The following is a 19,946-nucleotide window of genomic DNA, read 5'->3' as shown; positions in this document are numbered from 1 at the left end:
TATTGTGAGGACAGAGTGGGAAGGAGGAGAGCCAAGAACGCCACCTTCAGCTCATTGAGAGGTAGGGTATAAATGTGAAGACAGCAACAGCATTTTCATTCACATAATACTGACCCTGGACTGTTTCTCGGCCTTGTGTAGGCATCTTGCCAAACAGCCATCCCTTCGAGGGCTCCTGAGGGATCCTCGTGCCTGCAAAAGCTTTAAGGGTTTGTCAGAGGACCAGGTGAGGATGTAAGATCACACACACTTTTATTGTTACAGCATCGAGCCATATAAATAAAACAAAATTAAATGCAGAGCTTCAAGTACTGACATATACTACAAAAAGCCAAGTCAAATAAGCAAAAGACAATAAAGCTACAAATATGACAATGTAAGACCAATGTCTAAGTTTGGCTATCTATTCTGGCTACTATGGCATGCTGCCCAAAATTTCGCTACCAGTTCTGTAGTAATCCGATTTTGATCAATTAACAATTGGTTACAGTAGTCCGAGTCTGACTGGCTTGTCATGTCTTTTAAGAGAGGTGTAATATATTTTCCTTGAATCTTGTTATGCCTGTTACATCTGAGCATCATATGCTCAATGGATTCTGTCTCACCAGATCCACAAGGGCAGAGTCTCTGTTCCCTCGGGATCTTAAACCTGCCTTCCAGGACTGCTGAGGGAAAGGCCTCACATCTAGCCAGAGTAAAGGCTTTCCTAAACTTATATGTCTCAAGCTGTGATAAATAGGCCATGGGGACCAAGCGATATTTGTGTGTGTCTATCGCTCTAAAGTTGGGGCATCTACTGAGATCTATCTGTCTTTCCATGTCCATTATTCTCTGTTTAAGGGCTGATTTTGCTTCATCCCACTGCATACTCAGTATTGCTTGTGGAGAGAAGCCCATAACTTGCAATTTGTTTAGGACCGCTTTCAACCACTTGAGGATGTGCCACCAGCAAGCGGAAGCCATGGACTCTGAAGCGGGGAGCTGAGGTAGCTCTCGAAGAGTGCCAGCACCAATTTCACAATCATCGCTGGAATTGTTCTACCCTGCAGGGTTTGCAGGTTTTTGGGAAAGTTATTCCACAAAGTCAGTTGGTGAGAAGAAGCCAGTTAGAGGTGGGGCCAGATTTATTATTTTTAAAAAATCTGTCTCCGGGGCTTTCCATCCAAGCTAAAACGATAACCCTGAACTGGGCTTCACCTGATATGAAATCTAAACAAAATAAAAACAGCAACATATGACAGAACTCTAGAGTCACATAAATCTATAACAGAAAAGAGAAAGAGAGAGATAGAGATTGTGAGAGAGAAAGGGAGGGAAGGAGAGAGGGAGAATGAAGGAAAGAGAATCTTGTGAAAACTTCAACAGATTGATTTTAGCACTAGCTGTCAAAGATTACAACACACTTCCTGGAATGCCTGGAGTACAATATTCAATCCTCAGGAGTGTCTGTGTATACAAATATACAAAGAGAGGGTGTACATGGATGTGGGAGAAGGATCACAGTGAAATGAAAACGGCAACTGTATACAGTATTAACATTGGTCATAAACTTTGAAAGGGATAGTCAACATAAACAGCCTCACAATAAATAAGGCAGTTAAATTCTGATAGTCACAATTCCACTAAACAATCTATCCCCTTTGAAGTACTTAAAAAAAACGAGTTCTGCTTTCAAGAAAATGTTTGGTTTGTAGGGTACCCCTTTGCAATATGCTAAAGTTCTCCATGTAGAGATTGATGGCCACCTTACAGCAGTGCTCATGAGCCGTCTTTAGCTCAAGGGTTACACGAGCAGGAGCTTTCTCTTGAGATTTCAGAGACCAACCTCAAATAGAATGCCAAGAGAAGAGGGGGAGGTGAGACTATCTGTTTCCATCTCAGGGGCCACTACATTGATAAATAAACAACACAGGAAATGCTCTGGGATTGGGAGGGTCAGATTGAATTATTTTTCTGTTGACAGCATTATGTCACTCTGCAAGCTCCTTGAAAACTATGCAGGCTACTGGAGTGAACCAAAAATTTCAGAAGAAAATCAATCTGTGCTTTATTAACTACAGGAAAGCCTTTGACTTTGTTGATCATGAAAAACGATGGGTTGTTCTAAAAGAAATGAGAGAGCCATAGCACTTGACTGTCCCAATGTGTGTCCTGTATTGTGGGAAAGAAGCTACCATTAGAACAGAATATGGAGAGACAGAATGGTTTCGTATAGGCAGAGGTGTCAGACAAGAGAGCATTTTATCTTATCTGTTCAATCTGTATGCAGAACATGTGATACAAAAAGCCAGACTAGAATCAAATGAAGGAGGAGTGAGAATTGGTGGAAGAAACATCAATAATTTAATATATGTGGATGACACCATCTTACTGGCAGAAAGCAGTAATGACTTGAAATGGCTTTTAGTCCATGTGAAAGAAGAAAGTGCCAAAGCAGGACTGCAGTTGAACATTAAGAAGACCAAAATCATGACTACAGAAGAACTACACATCTTTAATGCTGACAATGAAAACATTGAAATAGTGATTCAATCATCAATCCAAATGGAGACTGCAGCCAAGACATCAGAAGAAGGCTGAGACTTGGAAGGGCAGCAATGAAGGAATCTGAAAAGATCATCAAGTGTAAGGATGTGCCATTGAAGATCGAGACCAAGATCATCCGTACAGTTGTATTCCTGGTCACCATATATGGGTGAGAAAGTTGGACACTAAAAGAAAATTTCATTTGAAATGAGGTGCTGGAGGAGAGCTTTGCAGATATCCTAGACTGCCAGAAAGATGAACAAGTGAACAAGAGGGAAAGAGACACACACACAGAGAGAAACTTGACTTTTCCATAAAACCATGAAAAAAGGAACATTGCAAAATTTAATCTCCATCGCATTTAGCTCTGCTGAGAACAGCAAGTATTTCAAGATTCTATTTAGACTCTAAATTGAACTGGGTAGAACTGGAATATTTAGCAGACACCTAGTAAAAGACAACTGACACACCTGGGACTAGAATGAACAGTTTTTTTGAAAGACTCTTGCATGAACAGTGGAGTTTATTTTTCCAAAGTTGCCCAAATGCAAGTTGCTTTTCAGAGTTACTTAAAATTTGTGAATTATTCTTCTGTATTCCTGGACACAATGGCAATGTGGAAAGAGTGTTCTCCTTGATTAATGCTCAATGGACAAAGGAAAGGAACAGACTCTTCACTGACTCTGTAAAAGGAATCATTTTCACAAAGTACAATTTGAAGAATATTACTTGTGAACAGTTTTATGCATATCTGTGATTGCTAATGAAGATCTTCTGTGAAAAGTTGGCTCCTCTGAGAAATATGCCATGTAATTAATAAAATTAAAAGGTAGTAATTGTACAATTAGCTGTTTAAATCATGTTCTTTGGTATTTTGAAAAAAGCCTCCATTGAATTTACAGTATTTTTATTTTTTTAACATGATTGTTTCTTGGTCAGTTCACTAAGAGACGTTTATTGGCAGGAAATGTAATAAAATTGTATTGATTGCAGGTTTAATGTGGATTCAAATGAAACATTCAATATGTCCTCCTTTGTCCTCCTTTTTGTCTTTCTATGTCCTCCTTTTGGTACCAATGTATCTGGCAACCCTAGCCTGGCGTGCTCTGGCCCATGGGGTCACAAAGAGTCAGACATGACTTAACAACAACAATCTGTCTCTCTCACAACATACTACATAAATCATGCTAAGTAAATAAAAGAGCTCTTAGGGCGTCAACTTCTTTGTTCTTTCTCTAAGGCAATTAGCCTTCCTTTGTTCCGTGATCACCCACAAATGCTGGGGAAAATTGAAGTAATCAAGAAAAGAGGAAGATCCAATATGAGACAGATCGACACCATAAAGAAAACCACAGCCTGCAAAAGCTGAGCAGAGCTTTTGAGGATGGAACCTTCTGGAGATCCCTCATTGATGGGTCACCATAAGTTGGAGACGACTTGATGACTCATAACAATAGCAACAATAAGGTGGATTAGCCCATGCTGTCTACCCACTACCTGTTTGTTTGATGCCCCAAATATCCGGTTCCATGTTACATGCTGCTATTTCTCTTTTCTATATTTTTTATTGCTGTAGTGGCACTCCCACAGATACCAACCAACACAATGCTACCTTGCCATGATAAACCACAAGGCACAGTAATGGAGCTGCTGGAAGGATTACACAGGCCTTCCTCACTGACTTTTTTTAAATCTCAGAGGTGAGTCAGCAGAAGGAAGGGCAGTCAAGTGATCTTGTGATAGTAGTGAAGCCCACTGCCCAGTGCAGACTGCTGCCTGAACAGCCTTATTGGTGATGAAAGGCTGGGCATGCAAGTATGGCATCTCAGTAGCCTTTAGTCCCCAGCCAGTGTTGGAGGCCAAAATGTGTTTTCCCTTTGCTATGAGTTCTCAGGGCAGATAAAAGATCAGCATGTCACGTTCTTCTGCAAGGCACAAGGGAACATAATATCCCACCAGAATGCATGTGGCACCTTCTCCATCTGACAACTACTGGTGATCAATTATCTATCTTTTAATGATAATTTAATCATCTTAATTGACTTTTTAAAGAACAACTACCTTATCTATTTCTGTAAAAAGAGACAATTTCTGGAGTGAAACAAACACTCATGGGCTTTGCTAAGACAAATTTCTGTGCTACTGTTCATGTTGGTGAATGATATGTCTTTCTGATAAATTTCTGCTGAAATATTTTGGTTAAGTGTGATCCAGTAGAGTATTAACCATTGTAAAAAATTGCTTTATTGTTAAACTAGACAATGGCTAAAATCCACTAGTAACTCGCAACTAGAGTCAGTGGGGATTTGATGAGTCAATACCTATGGAAGTTCCATGGATTCAATACTCTAGTTGCAACTTCCTACTGGATTTCAGTAAATCTGTTTCACACAATTTGAAAAGAGCTCTTCTTTGCAATGGTGAAAGATATTTGTCACAATATGTGCTTTTCTTTTGCCATGTATCTTGCATTTAGCGTGTTTTGTTTCAAAAAGTGGTCACTGGGAGGTAAGCCAGAGTTTTATTTACTAATCTGATAGCAGAAGCACATATGTGAGGTACAGGCACTCCTTTTAATAGCTGGTTTGGTCCTGATATTATAGAGGCCTGCATTCTCATAGTCACTTTTGAAATGTTGCTTTTTGCTCTAGGCCATCCTGTCCCATATGAAGGTGGAATGCAAGTGTCATGGGGTGTCAGGGTCCTGTGAGGTATGCACATGCTGGAAGGTCATGCCTCCCTTTCATAAAGTGGGTGCTGTACTGAAAGAAAAATTTGAAGGGGCTACAGAAGTGCACCTGAAGCGTGTGGGCTCCTGAAAGCTTCTGGTGCCTAAGAGTTCCCACTTCAAGCCTTATACCACTCATGACTTGGTGTACTTGATGACAAGCCCAAATTTCTGCGACCCGTGTGGAGGAATATTTGGTACCTCAGTGGCGGTGAGCTGCTCTGCTGTGGCCATGGCTTCCGAATGGCTCAGGCAGAAGTAGTGGAGAGGTGCAGCTGTACGTTCCATCGGTGCTGCTTGGTCCAGTGCAGGCAATGCCGGCACCTAGTGGAAGTGCACCGTTGCCGATAGGAGGGTGAGCTGGAGGCACGAACAGCTTGCCAAGGAAGCGGAAGTTGTGGGTGACCACCAGCCAGCACACAAGAGCTGAATGAGACACCGGAAGGTGGGGTGGGAAACTCCTTTGCTGGAGTCCAGAGATGGGGCTGAGCTACTGGGAGCCATACAGCTCATAAGAATACCTGCAGCACCATCTCTCTGCAAGAAATGGTGGCTTTGATCCAACTGGTAAAACTTGGCTGTTTTGTTGGGCCTTTTATTTTATACAATGGGCATATCATCAGTTAAGGTAGGAATAAAATAACTTTGTGAAAGTGATGTGAGTGAGTAGACGTATGCATGCATATGAGCACTACAATGAGAAATCTGGGCAGCTACATCTCCAGGTGTAGCTCTAAGCAGGACTGATCACCATTTTTCCTGCTCAGTTTTCTCCCATTTTTTGCAAAACATTCACCAGATGTATTTGTCATGGAGCTGAATACAAATCACAGTTATCTACCTTGATCCCTCCCACAATTTCAAAAACTAGGTCAAGATGCCTGTTTATCATTTTAATATGAGTTTATTGCTTTATTTTTGTTTTGCTTGCTTATGAAAGGGAAACCACTTATTAAAAAGCACCAGAACTACTGATATGATGAGTGAGTAGAAGTGGTTCCAAGGTTGCAGCCATCAGCCAGTCAGTGCTGTGTGCACAGCCAGTTTCATCTGCAAACTGGAAGAACTGGTTTTACCTTGAGATTAAAGTTGGTCAGGGCACTGAATTCTCAAACAACACAGTGAGTGCAATTCCACAGCATTTGATTGTTGGAAAATTGTACATCTCAACAGAATAAGGTCCTAACTCTGCACAGAAAAGGTTTGTTATCAACAAGAACACAAAGCAACGTCCTCTGAATGAATTTCCTATTGAGGATGAGAGATATTAAGTATTGCCCAAGAAGTAGCCAGGATTCCTCACCCACTGTGATCGTCTTCTGGATTTGGTACCGAGCTGCAAGACCCCAACAGATTTGGTAAACACAGGGGCTATTCAGATGGTTTACTTTAGAGTGCAGTCCTTAGGAGGCAGATGTAATAGCAGAAATATCCATGGTGAATTCACACTTCATAGGAAGCAAAATGCAAAACAGTGTGAAGTACTTAAACAGCATGGTCCATGCAATATGGAGTATCTTTCAGAAGGGAGGGTGAGTTTTCCACTTTCCTCTCTCCCAGTCTTAAGTCCAAGCTTCCCCATGGCACCTTCACCCTTCAGAAAAGCTCAAGAATTTTTCTTTCCAGAGCATCACTTCGTCTTTCCCTTCCTCCTTGCTTAGCACATGGTAAGCGCCCGTTTTTAGACAGCCAATTCGCATCACCTGAGGACAAAATGTGAAAGAATTAGGACAGCAGGGAGTTGCAGGGGCTTCCTTCACTGCTGATGAACCAGTTTTGCCCCACAACTGTCTCACTGAAGCATGGCATCAGGCCCACAGTGGAAGGCACGCATCCGCCAAGGCCCTCACCTCTGCAGGGAGCTCAGGGCCAAAAGCCTGGAGACTCTGGGCCCTGCGCCTCCCCCCCCCCCCGTTATCCTGCCATCTCTGAGTACCCAAACAAGGGGAAGAGTGCGGAGACAGAGTAGCATCCCTTTGCCTTGCACTCTCCCTTGAGCAGCCATAGACTAGGTTCCAGAGGGAAAGAGAAAGGGTGTGTCACACACACACACACACACACACACACACACACACACACACACACACACACACATATTCTGGCTTGTACTGGTCTAAATAAAGCTCCAAGGGGTCATTCAAATCGATCCTTCCCTTCAGACACAAATGTGCCTTTTCTCAGGTATTTTCAGGACAAGAAACCACACTGCACCTCAAATCTCTCCAGTTCTCCAAGGTACAAGATTCATATCCTTGTGTCTGTTACAGTACTTCTTTCTCATCCCCCCACCCCATCCCTTTTTTTGGAAGAGGCACAACGCTGTTTAGATATAAGAATGAAGAAGTGTAACATTTATTTGACAAAGCACTGAGAAACTATTTCTTTAAAAATTAAGATTTGAGAAAATGGAAGAGGAGGGGGAGGAGGAAAAGCCAAAGCTGATTGGCTACAGTGGGAAGCTGCGCAAGAGAAAAGGGTCACAAAATAAGCAGCAGAGCTGCTTGCTCCTCCTGGGCTTTGGTGTGTGCGCACTCGCTGTTGCTGTGCCACTTGTGTTTCCTCACACCTCCACCCCTGTGGGAAGGGGTGGTTGAGTCTACTGTTACCACCACCACCACCACTGGTAGTCCCTTGGCTGACAGCAGCTTGACAGCTAGCCATGTAGTACCATAGAATAACTGAGCTGGAAGGGGCCTAAAAGGCTATTGAGTCCAACCTCTTGCTCAGTGCAGGAATGCAAATCAAAGCAGATCTGCCAGATGGTACAGTAGTCCAATTTTCTCTTGAATGCCTCCAGTGTTGGAGCACTCCTCACCTCCCAAAGTAATTGGTTCCGTTGTTGTACTGCTCTAACAGTTAAGAGGTTTTGCCTGATATTCAGTACAAATCTGGCTTCTTGCAGCTTGAGCCCACTAGTACGTGTCCTGCACTCTGGGATGATCAAGAACAGATCCTGCCCCTCCTCCATATGACTACCTTTCAAGTATGTGTAAAGTCTTATCATATCTCCCCTCAGTCCTATTTTCTCAAGATTAAACATGCCCTTTCAGTCTTTCCTCCTAGGGTTTGGTTTCCAGCCCCATGATCATCCTTGTTGCCCTCCTCTCAACTTGCTCCAGTTTGATGGCCTCCTTCTTAAAGTGTGGTGTTCAGAACTGTGCTGTCTCTCCTTAGGCTCAAGTCTCCTCTCCTGTCAGGAGGAGGAGGAGATGTTGGGGGTGGGTGGGGAACAGAGAGAGAGAGAGGAGAGGAGACCCTAGAAAGAGTGTCTGGCTAGCTGACAAACTGCTAGCAGCTGATGGGAGTAGCCATTTTTCCCTGTCCCCCCCCCCCAGCTCCATCACCCCTACTGCATTTGATTGTCACCACCTTCTCCCCTTCTGGCAGCCTCCTTCTCCTCCGTACTTTCCAAGTCCTAATTCAACATTTATCTGCCATAGTGGTGAATGAATGAATTATTTTAAAAAAATAAATTCAGAGCAGCGACAACAAAAGAGGAGGGTTTTTTTTTCCTGCTGTACAATGCGGTGCCGCACCCTGTTCCAGCTATCACCCTCAGGTCACCTCAGGCTCCACTGCCACTTTGGAGTGAGAATGGTGTGGACACGCACCAAACTAAAAAAGGGAGGGATCTCACTGGCACCAGAAAACCTGGAGCCCTTGTCAGAGATCCAGAAAGTTCTGAATGGAGATGGGGAAAGGCCGGATTGGTTCATAATTAGCTGTGCTTCCTACAATCGCCACAAAATGGAGCAAACTTGACTGTCTCAACATGAGATAAAAAGGGGGATAAATCGCAGGGTGGGCAGCCCTAAAGTGAATATGCAGCAGGAACAGCGCTGAGGATGTGGTGGGTCCCCTCAGGAGGAGGTGGCACAGGTATGAAAGGCCGGTTAGCCAGGTCCCATCCAGAGCCACTTAGCATCCTTTAGAGGCCCCTCTGACAAGAATCTTGGAGGCACGGATGGCTATGCGGCAGAATTTTGAACGCTCAGGTAAAAAGGACCTGAGGAAATACTTAGGGGTGGAGGATTAGAGATTATTACTAATCAGAACTGGATTATGAAAGACGGAATTACAACCATGATCTGGCAAAGGAAGGGTTGCTGTGCTACGTTTTCCTGCTTCTTGTTTTCTGTTTCAATTAATGTTTTGCCTTTCTATACTGAGGGAGCACACAGCTACCAAGTAAAATACAGTTTCAAAAAGAAGTTCAGAAACAAGAGCGTTACAGCAGCACCATCTATCTCACATACTATTCTTCTGAAGCTTCTAACGGCTGCACAAGCAGATGCAAAACAGCAAGGACACTCACTTTTTTCAATAGGAAAAGTATTAGAACCAACTTTAACAGGACCTGATCCTGGTGTACTTTAAACCAGACAAGAGAAAAGCTGACCACTTCTGTTGGCTTTCCTGAACTGAAATGTGGATATACTCCAGATTTTCAGAATACCTATTTAACTCTGGAAAAGACATACACTGCCTACTCAGTTTTTATGGAACAATGAGATTATGTCCACAGCATTCTAGATTTTTTAAAATTTGGTGGCATTCTTCTGTTGTTCAGTCTTGATTTGTAGTCATCATAATGTCTAGAAATGAAGTGGCTGCACCAGGCAGTTATTTAGATTTCAAGGCTAATATGACTTTACTGAGCAGCGGCTTTCTTGCCCTGTCTGTCAAAGTGGCAAACGAAATGCTTCCCGTGTTCATAAAGGTGCCTTTTGTTCGTTCAGGCCTTTAATGATTGATTTTATTCTTCCGGCTGGCTCTTACATTAGATTTTGGCTAATATCTTTTTAATCTGTTTGATACTGTGTCTAGCTGTTGTTTTATTGCTGTTTGACTCTCTCCTTTGGTGAGACACAGTGGAGGAATATATTCTTAAAATAGGATAAATGACTGTAAAATAAATGAATTGGTAGATTAATTAATAAAAAATGCAGGGGTAAATATTTTGGCTACAAAGCAAAAATCAATTATTAAAGTCGCCAACCCTAGAAAAGCAATGGATCACAGGTCAGTTTAGCCGTAGGATCATCATGAATTAACACAAAGTAACCAATCAATCTCTTTTTTTAAAGCTATTACTCAGAGCATGGATGGGGAGCAATCATATATTTGGGGAATGCACACAACTCTGTAAGGCCACACCAGCCTCGTCTGTAGAAGCTAAAAATGACCTTCCAGTTTTTCAAAAACTGTATGTTTGGAACCCAAACAATGTGGGGAATGTTTTTTGTTCTAATCTAGAATTGTAATGCTCATTGGTTTCAGGGAGACAGTGGCCAAAATCCTGTTCTTTAGCACAGTAAATTGCACTAGAGTAGGTCTATTGAATCAATGGAGATTTGGTCAGTCAACTTCCTCTATAGGTTCTACTGATTCAAATGGACCAACCCCAACTGTGACTTACTATGCTATAGTAAGTCACAGTTATACTAGGCCCATTTGAATCAATGGAATTTACGGAAGAGTTGATTCACTAAATCTGCAATGAGTCAATGGACCTACCAGTTGTGACTTGTTACATGAAGCAATGGGATTTTGGCCAGTTTATCATTTCTGAAGCCCCCCCCCCTTTTAAAAAGTCTGAGAGGGCCAGGATCCACACCGATAGACTACTCAAGGACAACCTAATTCCCGCCTCTGTCTTAAAGGGAGTGTTGCACAGACAGAAGCAGTATTTATTGCTTGCTGGATAGGATTTATTTTTGAGTAAAGTGGGGACTTCTGAGTGGGAATGGGTATTGTCAGATTTCCCCCCACCATTTTCTGTTTGAATTTTGAAGAGGAGCCCAGAATGAAATAGTGACGAATGGAATTAGTGAATTCCATTTCCATGGTCAGGCAGATGGCCTCTTGCTTATGAAAGGGTTACCAAAGAGTAGATAGGCAAATAATGCTGGATAACATTTCTCAGTTCATTTCATCATTCAGTTGAGGCGGTCTTGCCTTGACAAGACCCCTCAACAAGGAAACTCCAAGACCTATGACATATTCCAGGTGAGTATGAGACAAAGAACACCAGCATTTCTCATCAAGGTCTCCATGATTTGTGCAAAGTACGCAAAACCAACATCCTTTCTTTTTAAAGAAGTAAAGCACACATGCATACACACACACACACAACCAGCAAGCACAGAAGAATGGTTCTAATACAGTAGTTTAAAAAATAGCAAAGAACTCCTTTGATGCTTCTGATTCCATGCAATAAGGAAGGCAGCAATGAATATCATTTTGCCCAAGTTGTATTATTTGCATGAAAGCATTGTTTAAGGTATTATTTTGTGCAATTTTGCTCAGTTTCTGCAGCAAATCCTTTTCATTCTCATCCTTTTCATTCCTGTTCTCATTTTCTTCATGATAATGCAATGAAATGGATAGCTCAGTGGTTTAGGCATCTGGCTACAGAACCAGGAGTTGTGGGTTTGATTCCCCATGGTGCCTCCCTGACAGGGGCTGGTCTCAATGATCCATACGGTCCCTTCCAGTTCTGCAGTTGTTGTTGTTGTTGTTGTTGTTGTTGTTGTTGTTGTTGTTGTTGTTGTTGTTGTTGTTGTTGTTGTTGTTGTTGTTGTTCTTCTTCTTCTTCTTCTTCTTCTTCTTCTTCTTCTTCTTCTTCTTCTTCTTCTTCTTCTTCTTCTTCTTCTACTACTACTACTACTACTACTACTACTACTACTACTACTACTACTACTACTACTACTAAATACCTTGCTCTTGTGGTGGTGTGAGGATAATTTTGCAGTTGTTCATCCTGGCCTGTGAGGATGGAACAAGCAAGGACTTACTGTATTTTTTCCATGTATAAAACGGCACTTTTTCCTAAAACAATTAGAGGGAGAATTGAGGGTCGTTTTATACACAGAAGGCAGCAGGAGAAGGCGGAGACTGAGGCAAAGAAGCAGCTGGAGTCAGCCGCCTCTCACGGCTGCCCATTGACTGCTGCCGCCGCCTCCCGATCACCCCCTCCAACCATTGTCTCCTTGTGATTGGGTGGCAGTGGCAGCAGCAGCCAATGGGCAGCAGCGAGAGGTGGCTGAGTCCGGCTGCTTCTTTGCCTCAGTCTCCGCCTCCTGCCTCCGCCCCTGGTTGCGGGCTCAGTGTCTGTGCAGCCTTTTGATCCCTGCCTTTCCCTTCCCTTTGCTAAGCCCCGGGTTTAGGAAGTGGCGAGGAAAGCAGCGATCAAATTTTCTAATTAGGAGTTAGAAAAGTGGTGGTTGTCTTATACATCAGTTCATCTTATAAACGGAAAAATACGGTACATCCCTATTGAAAAGCTATGGGGCTCCTGGGGAAAAAAGGATCTATTCCTCACCTTCTTTTTATTGAGGCTGTACTCCCGACACTGGCTGCTCTTGAATGAACAATAAGTAGGATGCTGAACTTTTTCTGAGTCACAGATCTGGAAGGAATGAAGTAATGTGCAGAAGTTGAGGAGGGGAATGAAAAGAACAATTGAACATAGAACAAAGGGCAGGGACTTTCTCAGTCCTCACCTTGTCTGGAAAGTCTCCTCTATGAAATAAAGAATATTCTGACTGCAACCAGAGAGCTACACGAAAGTCATCACAACCATGAGTAGCCAGGCGATCACACCAATACTTGGCCTGTAAGCCTTCATACATCTCAAGCCCATAAAACTCTGTTAAGTCTGGGGAGACCTAGTGATAAAAAAAAAACGCAGGGAGGATGTGACAAAAGGGGACTTCGTCCACAAATGGATATTTCTCCAGTAATTCAATAACTTAAACTTTACCCTACCTTGGTGACCATCGCCTGGTGTTGGGCCAAGATCCCAGGATTGAGGTAGTCTGTGAACGTGCCGTTATCACAGTGGACCCGTTTCAGGTTGACGGCCCCTGCACACTGCTCAGTCTTCAAAGAGCAGAAAGCACACTGAGAGCAAAGATCTTCATGGTGGCGTCCAAAGTTATCACATACCTGGAAAGTGATGAAGTGGTGAGAAGGGCCAGCTCCAGTTTCTGGAACAATGTGCTTCTGGCCACCCTAAGGTTTCCAGCAAGACATTGTTAGGTCTGAAATGGGCACTGGTTTTTCCCAACATACTACTGTATTTGTCAATGTTATTGATGTTTCCTGTTCCAGGATTGGACCCCAAAGTAGACTTTCCCCAACGGTTCCTTTTCTGTCCTTAGTGAATATTATACAAAGTGGCACAGGTATCAATCGGGGAAGGTTCTGGAGATATCAAGGGCTGGACTGCTGATGGCATTCGCTGAGGCTTACCAAATCACCAAAGCCAAGAGTTTTGTCCTCCATTTGCTTCCAGGCTTTGCTAACAGCTGAGGATATGCAAATGTCTTGCAGCACCGAATAACACAGAACCACCAGAGCTCCATCGTTGTCAAGAGCAAAGATGCTACTAAAACAAGGAAGACAAGAAAAGGAGCAAATTATAGGAGGCTGATAAGGAGGTCCATTTTGATTTTGTCATTTCAATCTGGAGGATCAAGTGAGAGTGGAGAATAATGGTAGCATGAGATCTCATACTCCAAGATCAAAAGAAGGGCTGGGAAACATGATGTTGATCAAACATGAGGTAAACATCCTCCAGATGTGAATGAACCAGTAAACCCATGACTTCTCACTGTTAACCAGGTTGGCTAGAGCTAATGGAGATTGGAGTCCATCAGTATCTAGAGGACCATAATTTCCTCAGCACTGTGCTCCTTGTGGCAATTCTGTCCATTTCAAGCCTCTCTGTGTACATTTATATACAAACAAATTATATTAGATATCTATAGAAACACATTTGGGTGTTTAGGTTGTGGATGATCCTAGGCAGAAATGAATGTTGATTTGGTAGAATGGTTGAAATGTTGCTGTCTGGGAGGGTCTGGTGAGAGTTAAGTTGAGAGATGGCAGGTGAGAGAGGGAGATAGAAAAGTTAGAGTTGAAGGGATTTAGAAGTCTGAAAGTTAGTGGTAGCCTGTGATAGAATTTATGAAGCAAAGTCTGTCAATAGTGGTTTAAAAGTGAATGTCAGAATGGCTGAGAGTGCATAACATGATTATTTTGAACACAAAGGAAATATATTTAGATCTTACTATTGTTTTAATGTTGATCATTCACATGGCACTAAGGAGCGACGTCTAGGAATTTATTTATTAAAAGGTGTCTGAGTTATGCCTGCAATCTTCTGAGGAGTGTGTAACCCAGCTAGTGTGAAAATTAGTGCAAAGGCTGGAACATCGCACTCCTCCCCTCTGTGAGGGATTTTTTTTACAAATGGCTTGCCATCACCTTTATTCAGCCAATCACAATTGCACAATCATTATTATGTTTATTCAGCCAATAATCATTTTAATCTGGAGAGTTGATACCAATTAAACCTCTCTTTCTGCTGCCAGCACTCACCAACCTAGGAACGAGACTGTCTGTGTAGGTCAGGAAACTGCACACTAGCTGTGAGAGAGACATATATCAGGGAAGACGGTGTCAGTTATTCTGCTGGACTCCCAGCTGAGCTTTGTCCTTACCTGCCATTGGGACTGTTCTCTGCAGTTGTTTCCTGGTAATTCAGATCTATTTTGATGTCCTTGGTATCAGGCAAGTCCTTTGAATTGAGGGCCTGCTCCAGTGAAAATGCCTTGCTAATCAGACGGTGGATGCTTTGGTGCAGCTTTTGGTCTGTGAGCCCCTCTGTAGCTTTGATGTCTGTAGTGGGTTCTTCAGTAGAGACCACAACGTGTAAGTGCTCGGCATGCTCATCCTCTGTGGGGCTCTGGAGTGTCCCCCAGTTACTGTCTGGAGATGGAAAATGGATCCTGGGGATAGGTTCCTCGCCTGAGACTGCAAAGGCATATTTCAAAATGGCATCCACGTTGGAGCGGAGACGGATCTCGGGAGACAGGGAAATCTCAGTTGGGGCCGGGCCGGGCTTCGTACTTGGAGCAGGAGAGGAGATTATGATCTCTTCCACAGGCAGCGGGTTAGGGCATACGACTCGCTATCCAAGAGGAAAAGGGGGGAAATTGAGGGAATATGACTAAACTGTTTTGTGTAAAGAATTCCATTTCCTTTCCTGACTCTTTTCCTCATCTCATGCTTTAAAAAAACAAACACTGTCAAGAGTTTGAATAATCAGGTTATTCCCCCCAAAAAAGGCGGTCAACCCAGCCATTCTCTTACTGCACTGCTACTATTTATGGAATCAGCGGACCATCAGTCCAGAACTACTACAGGAGCAATCCGTTATTCCGCCCATAATTTTGGTAGCACCATGATTCCTGAATGCCTTGTTAGTTGAGAACTCTCCCAGTCTATGCACTGGTGCCCCTCGTGGTGAGCCACTCAATGACCTCAAAATGGAGAAAGAATAAGATGGCATTGTTCTTTCAGACTCAGCTTGACTCTGCCCCTCAAGCTGCCCACTGAGAGCCCTTCTTATCTAGGCAACACCCAGGGTTTGTTCTGGTAGGAATGGGGCCTTCGTTTGTTCCCGGCATCTGTGCCTGCCTTCCCTTCCACTACTCCTTGCTTGCATTCTTGTTCCAATGGTGTTTCAGTTCTAGACAAGTGTTCAGCTCAGATAATGTCCTGGCTGTAGTTGTTAATTTGAATGGACCTTCCTGCAGTGTAGGAATTTTGGCAGGAAGTGGGGAATTCTGAGGGGCCCATAACTATATCATAACTGCATATAATTAAGAAGGGGGAATCAATTTTTCACTCCCTCTAGTTTTATCTAGGTCATGTTCTCCCAGCTTTCTCAAGAAAGTAGCAAAATGTTCCCAGCCTCAATTTGTGCAGTAGCCTGATGACTTGCGAAATCTTTTGCCCCTCACCTTGGTGTAGAATGTCTGAGTTAAACACCGAAATTGTGCAAATAAACAGAAGGTATCAAAATATATGTTCTCAGGAAGGCCAGTACAAATGGGACCTGAAAGCAGAGGATGGAATAGTATTACAACTATAAGAAAGAGCAAACAGTACATCATACCGTATCCTACACTGAACCAGGGCAAATCAGAAACCATAGTAAGGTTAAGAAATAACCGATTTCTTACATTCATCAGCTTCCATGAGGGCTGAGCATGTGCACAACCAGATAATATTTGAAGCATTAACTTCCAAAAAGAAATTCCCTTAAACACAGAAGGAAGGTTGTCACATGACAGTATAATCACCTACCTCACAGATTATGGCTTCTTGGAAGGTATGTTTGCAAAAGGTCTGAGCCTATTCCTAAACTAACAAGTTATGGGATAGGGGGATGGACTTCTATAGTGAAAGCGAGCTTCACCGAGTCAAAGCCCTCGTATGGCCAAAACTGTGAGATCAACCAGTGAGCTTCCATCTCAGCTTAGCTGCCATCCCTCATAGTAGCTGGGAGAGAAACTAATTTCCTCAGGAACCATAAATTGTTCAATTTCCTGGTGCCATGTTCTCTTGAAGAGATCTGGGAAAGATACTGAAGACAAGTTCCTGGAAACACATCTGCAGTTCCTAGAGTCACCAGAGACAAGAACTACTATAAAGGGAAATGTCTGCTGTATAGATATACCTTGCAGGTTGAGGAGGGAGTGAAAAAGGAAGAGATAGGGCAGAGGAGGCCTGTATAATTCTGTCAGGACTGGGGCCTTGCTGGAACCCGGGCAAGCTTAGTGCAGGCAGGATCGGCCTCATCTCTCTGTGGAGAACTGCTCTAAGGATGGCAGGGCTGGGCCCTTTCCCTGCAGCTGTTGCCCAGCTCTTCAGGAGTGCCACGGGGGGAAGCTGAGGACTGGGCTATATGAGAACAGGCCTTCCCCACAGACCTTTGCCTCAGCAATGAAGGCCTTTGGCTGTACTGATACTTTTGCCTCGTCTGCCAACCTCCTTGTTCCTGCCTTGTCTCTCCTGCATCCCTAGACCCTGCTGCCTTGATATGGTTCCTCCCAGATTTGACCACCGGACTGTCTGAACATGATTTGCATCATCCTTCATCATCCAGCTACTGTTTGGACTCAAAACCCCAGTTGGTTGGTCTCTGCTTGGGTTGTGAGGATGGCTCTACCTTGTTCCTGTAGTCCTGCCCTGGACTGGGTCCTGGTGCCTCTCCTTACTGAACCCTGACAAGTTCTCTGAATAAATAAAAAATGGATCCTGTATCTAAAGTTCACTTAAAGGTTGGCTCTATGCCCACCACTCCCTTATAGACCATAAAGGCACTTAGGGCATTGTTAAATCACAGAACGATTGTGAAAATGTATCTACATATATAGGGGCTGCAAGGAACTGGAAGCACATGCCAATGATCTATCTGCACATACCTTCTGGGATCTGGCCATGATTCTCAAGTAGATCCAGCTTCACTATTTTAGGATCAGAGCAACCTTTGTTATGCCGGATCTGACATACTTGACTCGCTTTCCATGCGGGTTTCAGGGAAGAGAAAAAGGCGTCGTATTCCTCCTCTGAGAGGGGGCTGCCTGGAGTTACGGACAATGTTTTTGGAATCAGCTGGGCCAGAAAAACTGAGAAACCTGGAAAAAAAACACCAGGAGCCCAAGTAGACATAAATATTAGTTAGACAAAAACATGTAAGGGCTCTATTCAATAAAAACCTCTGATGGCCCCTGCCAGGTGAACTCATAGTACCTTTGCCTCTTTTGAAAAAACAAAACAAAACACATTGGTATAAACTGCCAAGTGCACATCTTCTAATGCCCTTCCTTACGCAGAAGTGTTTGTGGGAAAGAGGGGACACAAGTGGATCTCCCCGTCACCCAGTCTTTCTCACTTTCAGGTCATAATCTCTTGCACGCTTTCCTGGGAATAAGCCCCACTGAACGCAATGGGTCTTTCTTCTGACTAAACATACACAAGGCTCTACTGCCAGTATAATTTTTTAAAAAGCTGAAACTCCTTTGCTTACATTGGGGAAATGTTGTTCCTTTCCTCTACTCTGCCCTAACATTTTCCTAGATGTATGGTAGAAGAGGGCCACCTATTGTCTAATAAGAGACATACATTTTTCTAGAGCTTCTGAAAAGAACTCAGAAACTGTTACATCGATAATATACTGATTTATCACACATGTTTATGCAGCAATGACTATTTTTGCTAGAGGATTGTCATAATTTCACTGCTGGGTATGAAGGAAAAAATATTTCAAAAGGGGCAGTTTTGTTCATTTCTCTACATTTCTTCCCTCCCCATAAATAAAAAAAGAGCATTTTTTATTAAATGCGGGAATTGGTGGGAGCTGCACCTGTGGAATCACTGCCTGTCATGTAAAGGTTAGAGACAGACAGGTTCTGTCAGATGGAAATCCTATAGCTTGGAAGGGAGGAACCCATTCTTTTGACTAAAAATGTAAGGTTGCTTTTTTAAAAGGCACACAGCAGGAGTTCTGTTGGTAACATCAATACAGTACTGAGATGTCAGATTGGAAGGAAATCTCCCCATATAGACCTTACTTAGGAGTAATTTATTATTTACACTTTTATTATTTCTATTTTTTGTTATGTTAAATGGAACTTGGTGGTATCTATATGCTGTAAACTGCCCAGAGTGGCCTCAGCCAGATGTGTGGTATAAAATGGAAATAAGATAAATAAAATAACTAATGGCCATCTTTTTGATGCCAAAATGGAAGTTCAGCTTCTGATATGCACTGCTGCACAGCCATAGGCAATTTGTCCTGCTTTCCCTGGTACATATTAAAGGCAGGGGTCTATAATGAGGATCTATTTAAAAAGCCTCATGAGGTCCCTCCTCATCTGAGTTGTGTTTGCCACCCCTGTGTTAACAGGAGCTATGACATGAGTAAAGCACAGGCACTTAACCATGCAGTCAAGGATAAGGGCAATTGTAATGTACTGTGTAACGAAACTTGATTGAAAAGTAGGATAGTTGGGTTTCCACTCAGGATAAGAAGTCACTTACCCACCACAAGAGACCATGTTGGAGATGTGAGTCTTAGCCCTGCCATTCTGCCTGGTTCACTCCAGGCCACCCCACTTCCCACCAACATACCACCCCATTTCAAAGGCCAGCAAGGGCAGCTGCTGTTGGAATTAGAATGCAGTGACCTCATAGTTGGAGGTGCCATCCTTACAAGAGAGCAACTGGATCCCACATGGTTGTTGTTTAGTGTAGGCTCATACAATATAAGGAGGCAGCGAAGATCTAGCTCAAGCCATAGGTTCCCATTGCCATTAAAGACAGTAGACAGGTCTGGCTAAGGAGGTTCTCTCTTCTGCAAAACCACTGAAATGGAGAGCTGCTCAAGAGTAAAGGCAGGCTCACGTTCACCTCTGGTTTCCAGGCAGGAATCAGACCTTATATAGAAGTTTGTGGATCATGCCCCATGTTAATTAATGGGATGTGGCATTTTTTGGCTTTCGCTTTTCTAGTATCAGATTTTCTTTGGTCAGAGAGCAGAACATTGGAGGCAAAAGACAGGAAGTGGAGGAATTTAACAGCACAGCAGAGAGGGAAGAAGTGGAAGTAAATAAAGCAGAGAGTAGGGGGAAGATAAGTTTTAGCATGGTCAGACTCTTATTTGTATTCAAAGAAAAAAAATCTTTCCCATGTTTTATTGTTTGATGGTTCCATGTATAGTATTCCTTCCTTGTATGATCTGACGTCCTCTAAAGTTCTGTATATTTCTCTTTCATTGAAACCTAATAAATGGTTGCAGACACCTTTTGTTGAATCAGCTTACGTGCATATAAAC

The 19,946-nt window shown here is 43.1% G+C and overlaps 1 protein-coding gene across 3 annotated transcripts; it reads right to left on the bottom strand.

Moving 5' to 3' along the window:
* Positions 1 to 6,138: 6,138 nt before the first annotated feature.
* On the bottom strand, positions 6,139 to 19,774 carry ACRBP (acrosin binding protein). Of its 3 annotated transcripts, XM_072991796.2 has the most exons (10): positions 19,154 to 19,774; positions 17,536 to 17,748; positions 16,069 to 16,163; positions 14,764 to 15,233; positions 13,511 to 13,646; positions 13,025 to 13,204; positions 12,760 to 12,924; positions 12,579 to 12,665; positions 11,974 to 12,022; positions 6,728 to 6,957 (listed from the first exon to the last, which is right to left on the bottom strand). In XM_072991796.2, the coding sequence occupies exons 1-10, from the start codon at positions 19,317 to 19,319 to the stop codon at positions 6,851 to 6,853; spliced, it is 1,668 nt and encodes a 555-aa protein (XP_072847897.2). In that variant the 5' UTR covers positions 19,320 to 19,774; the 3' UTR covers positions 6,728 to 6,850. The 3 variants fall into 3 exon arrangements, with proteins under 3 accessions (XP_020659779.3, XP_072847898.2, XP_072847897.2); XM_020804120.3 differs by lacking the exon at positions 11,974 to 12,022 and having other exon boundaries at positions 6,139 to 6,957; XM_072991797.2 differs by lacking the exons at positions 11,974 to 12,022; positions 12,579 to 12,665 and having other exon boundaries at positions 6,695 to 6,957.
* Between the last annotated feature and the right edge of the window lie 172 nt (positions 19,775 to 19,946).

Source organism: Pogona vitticeps, chromosome 2 (genome assembly GCF_051106095.1).
Source record: "Pogona vitticeps strain Pit_001003342236 chromosome 2, PviZW2.1, whole genome shotgun sequence".
NCBI lineage: Eukaryota > Metazoa > Chordata > Lepidosauria > Squamata > Agamidae > Pogona > Pogona vitticeps.
This window is presented reverse-complemented; position numbering and strand designations above follow the sequence as displayed.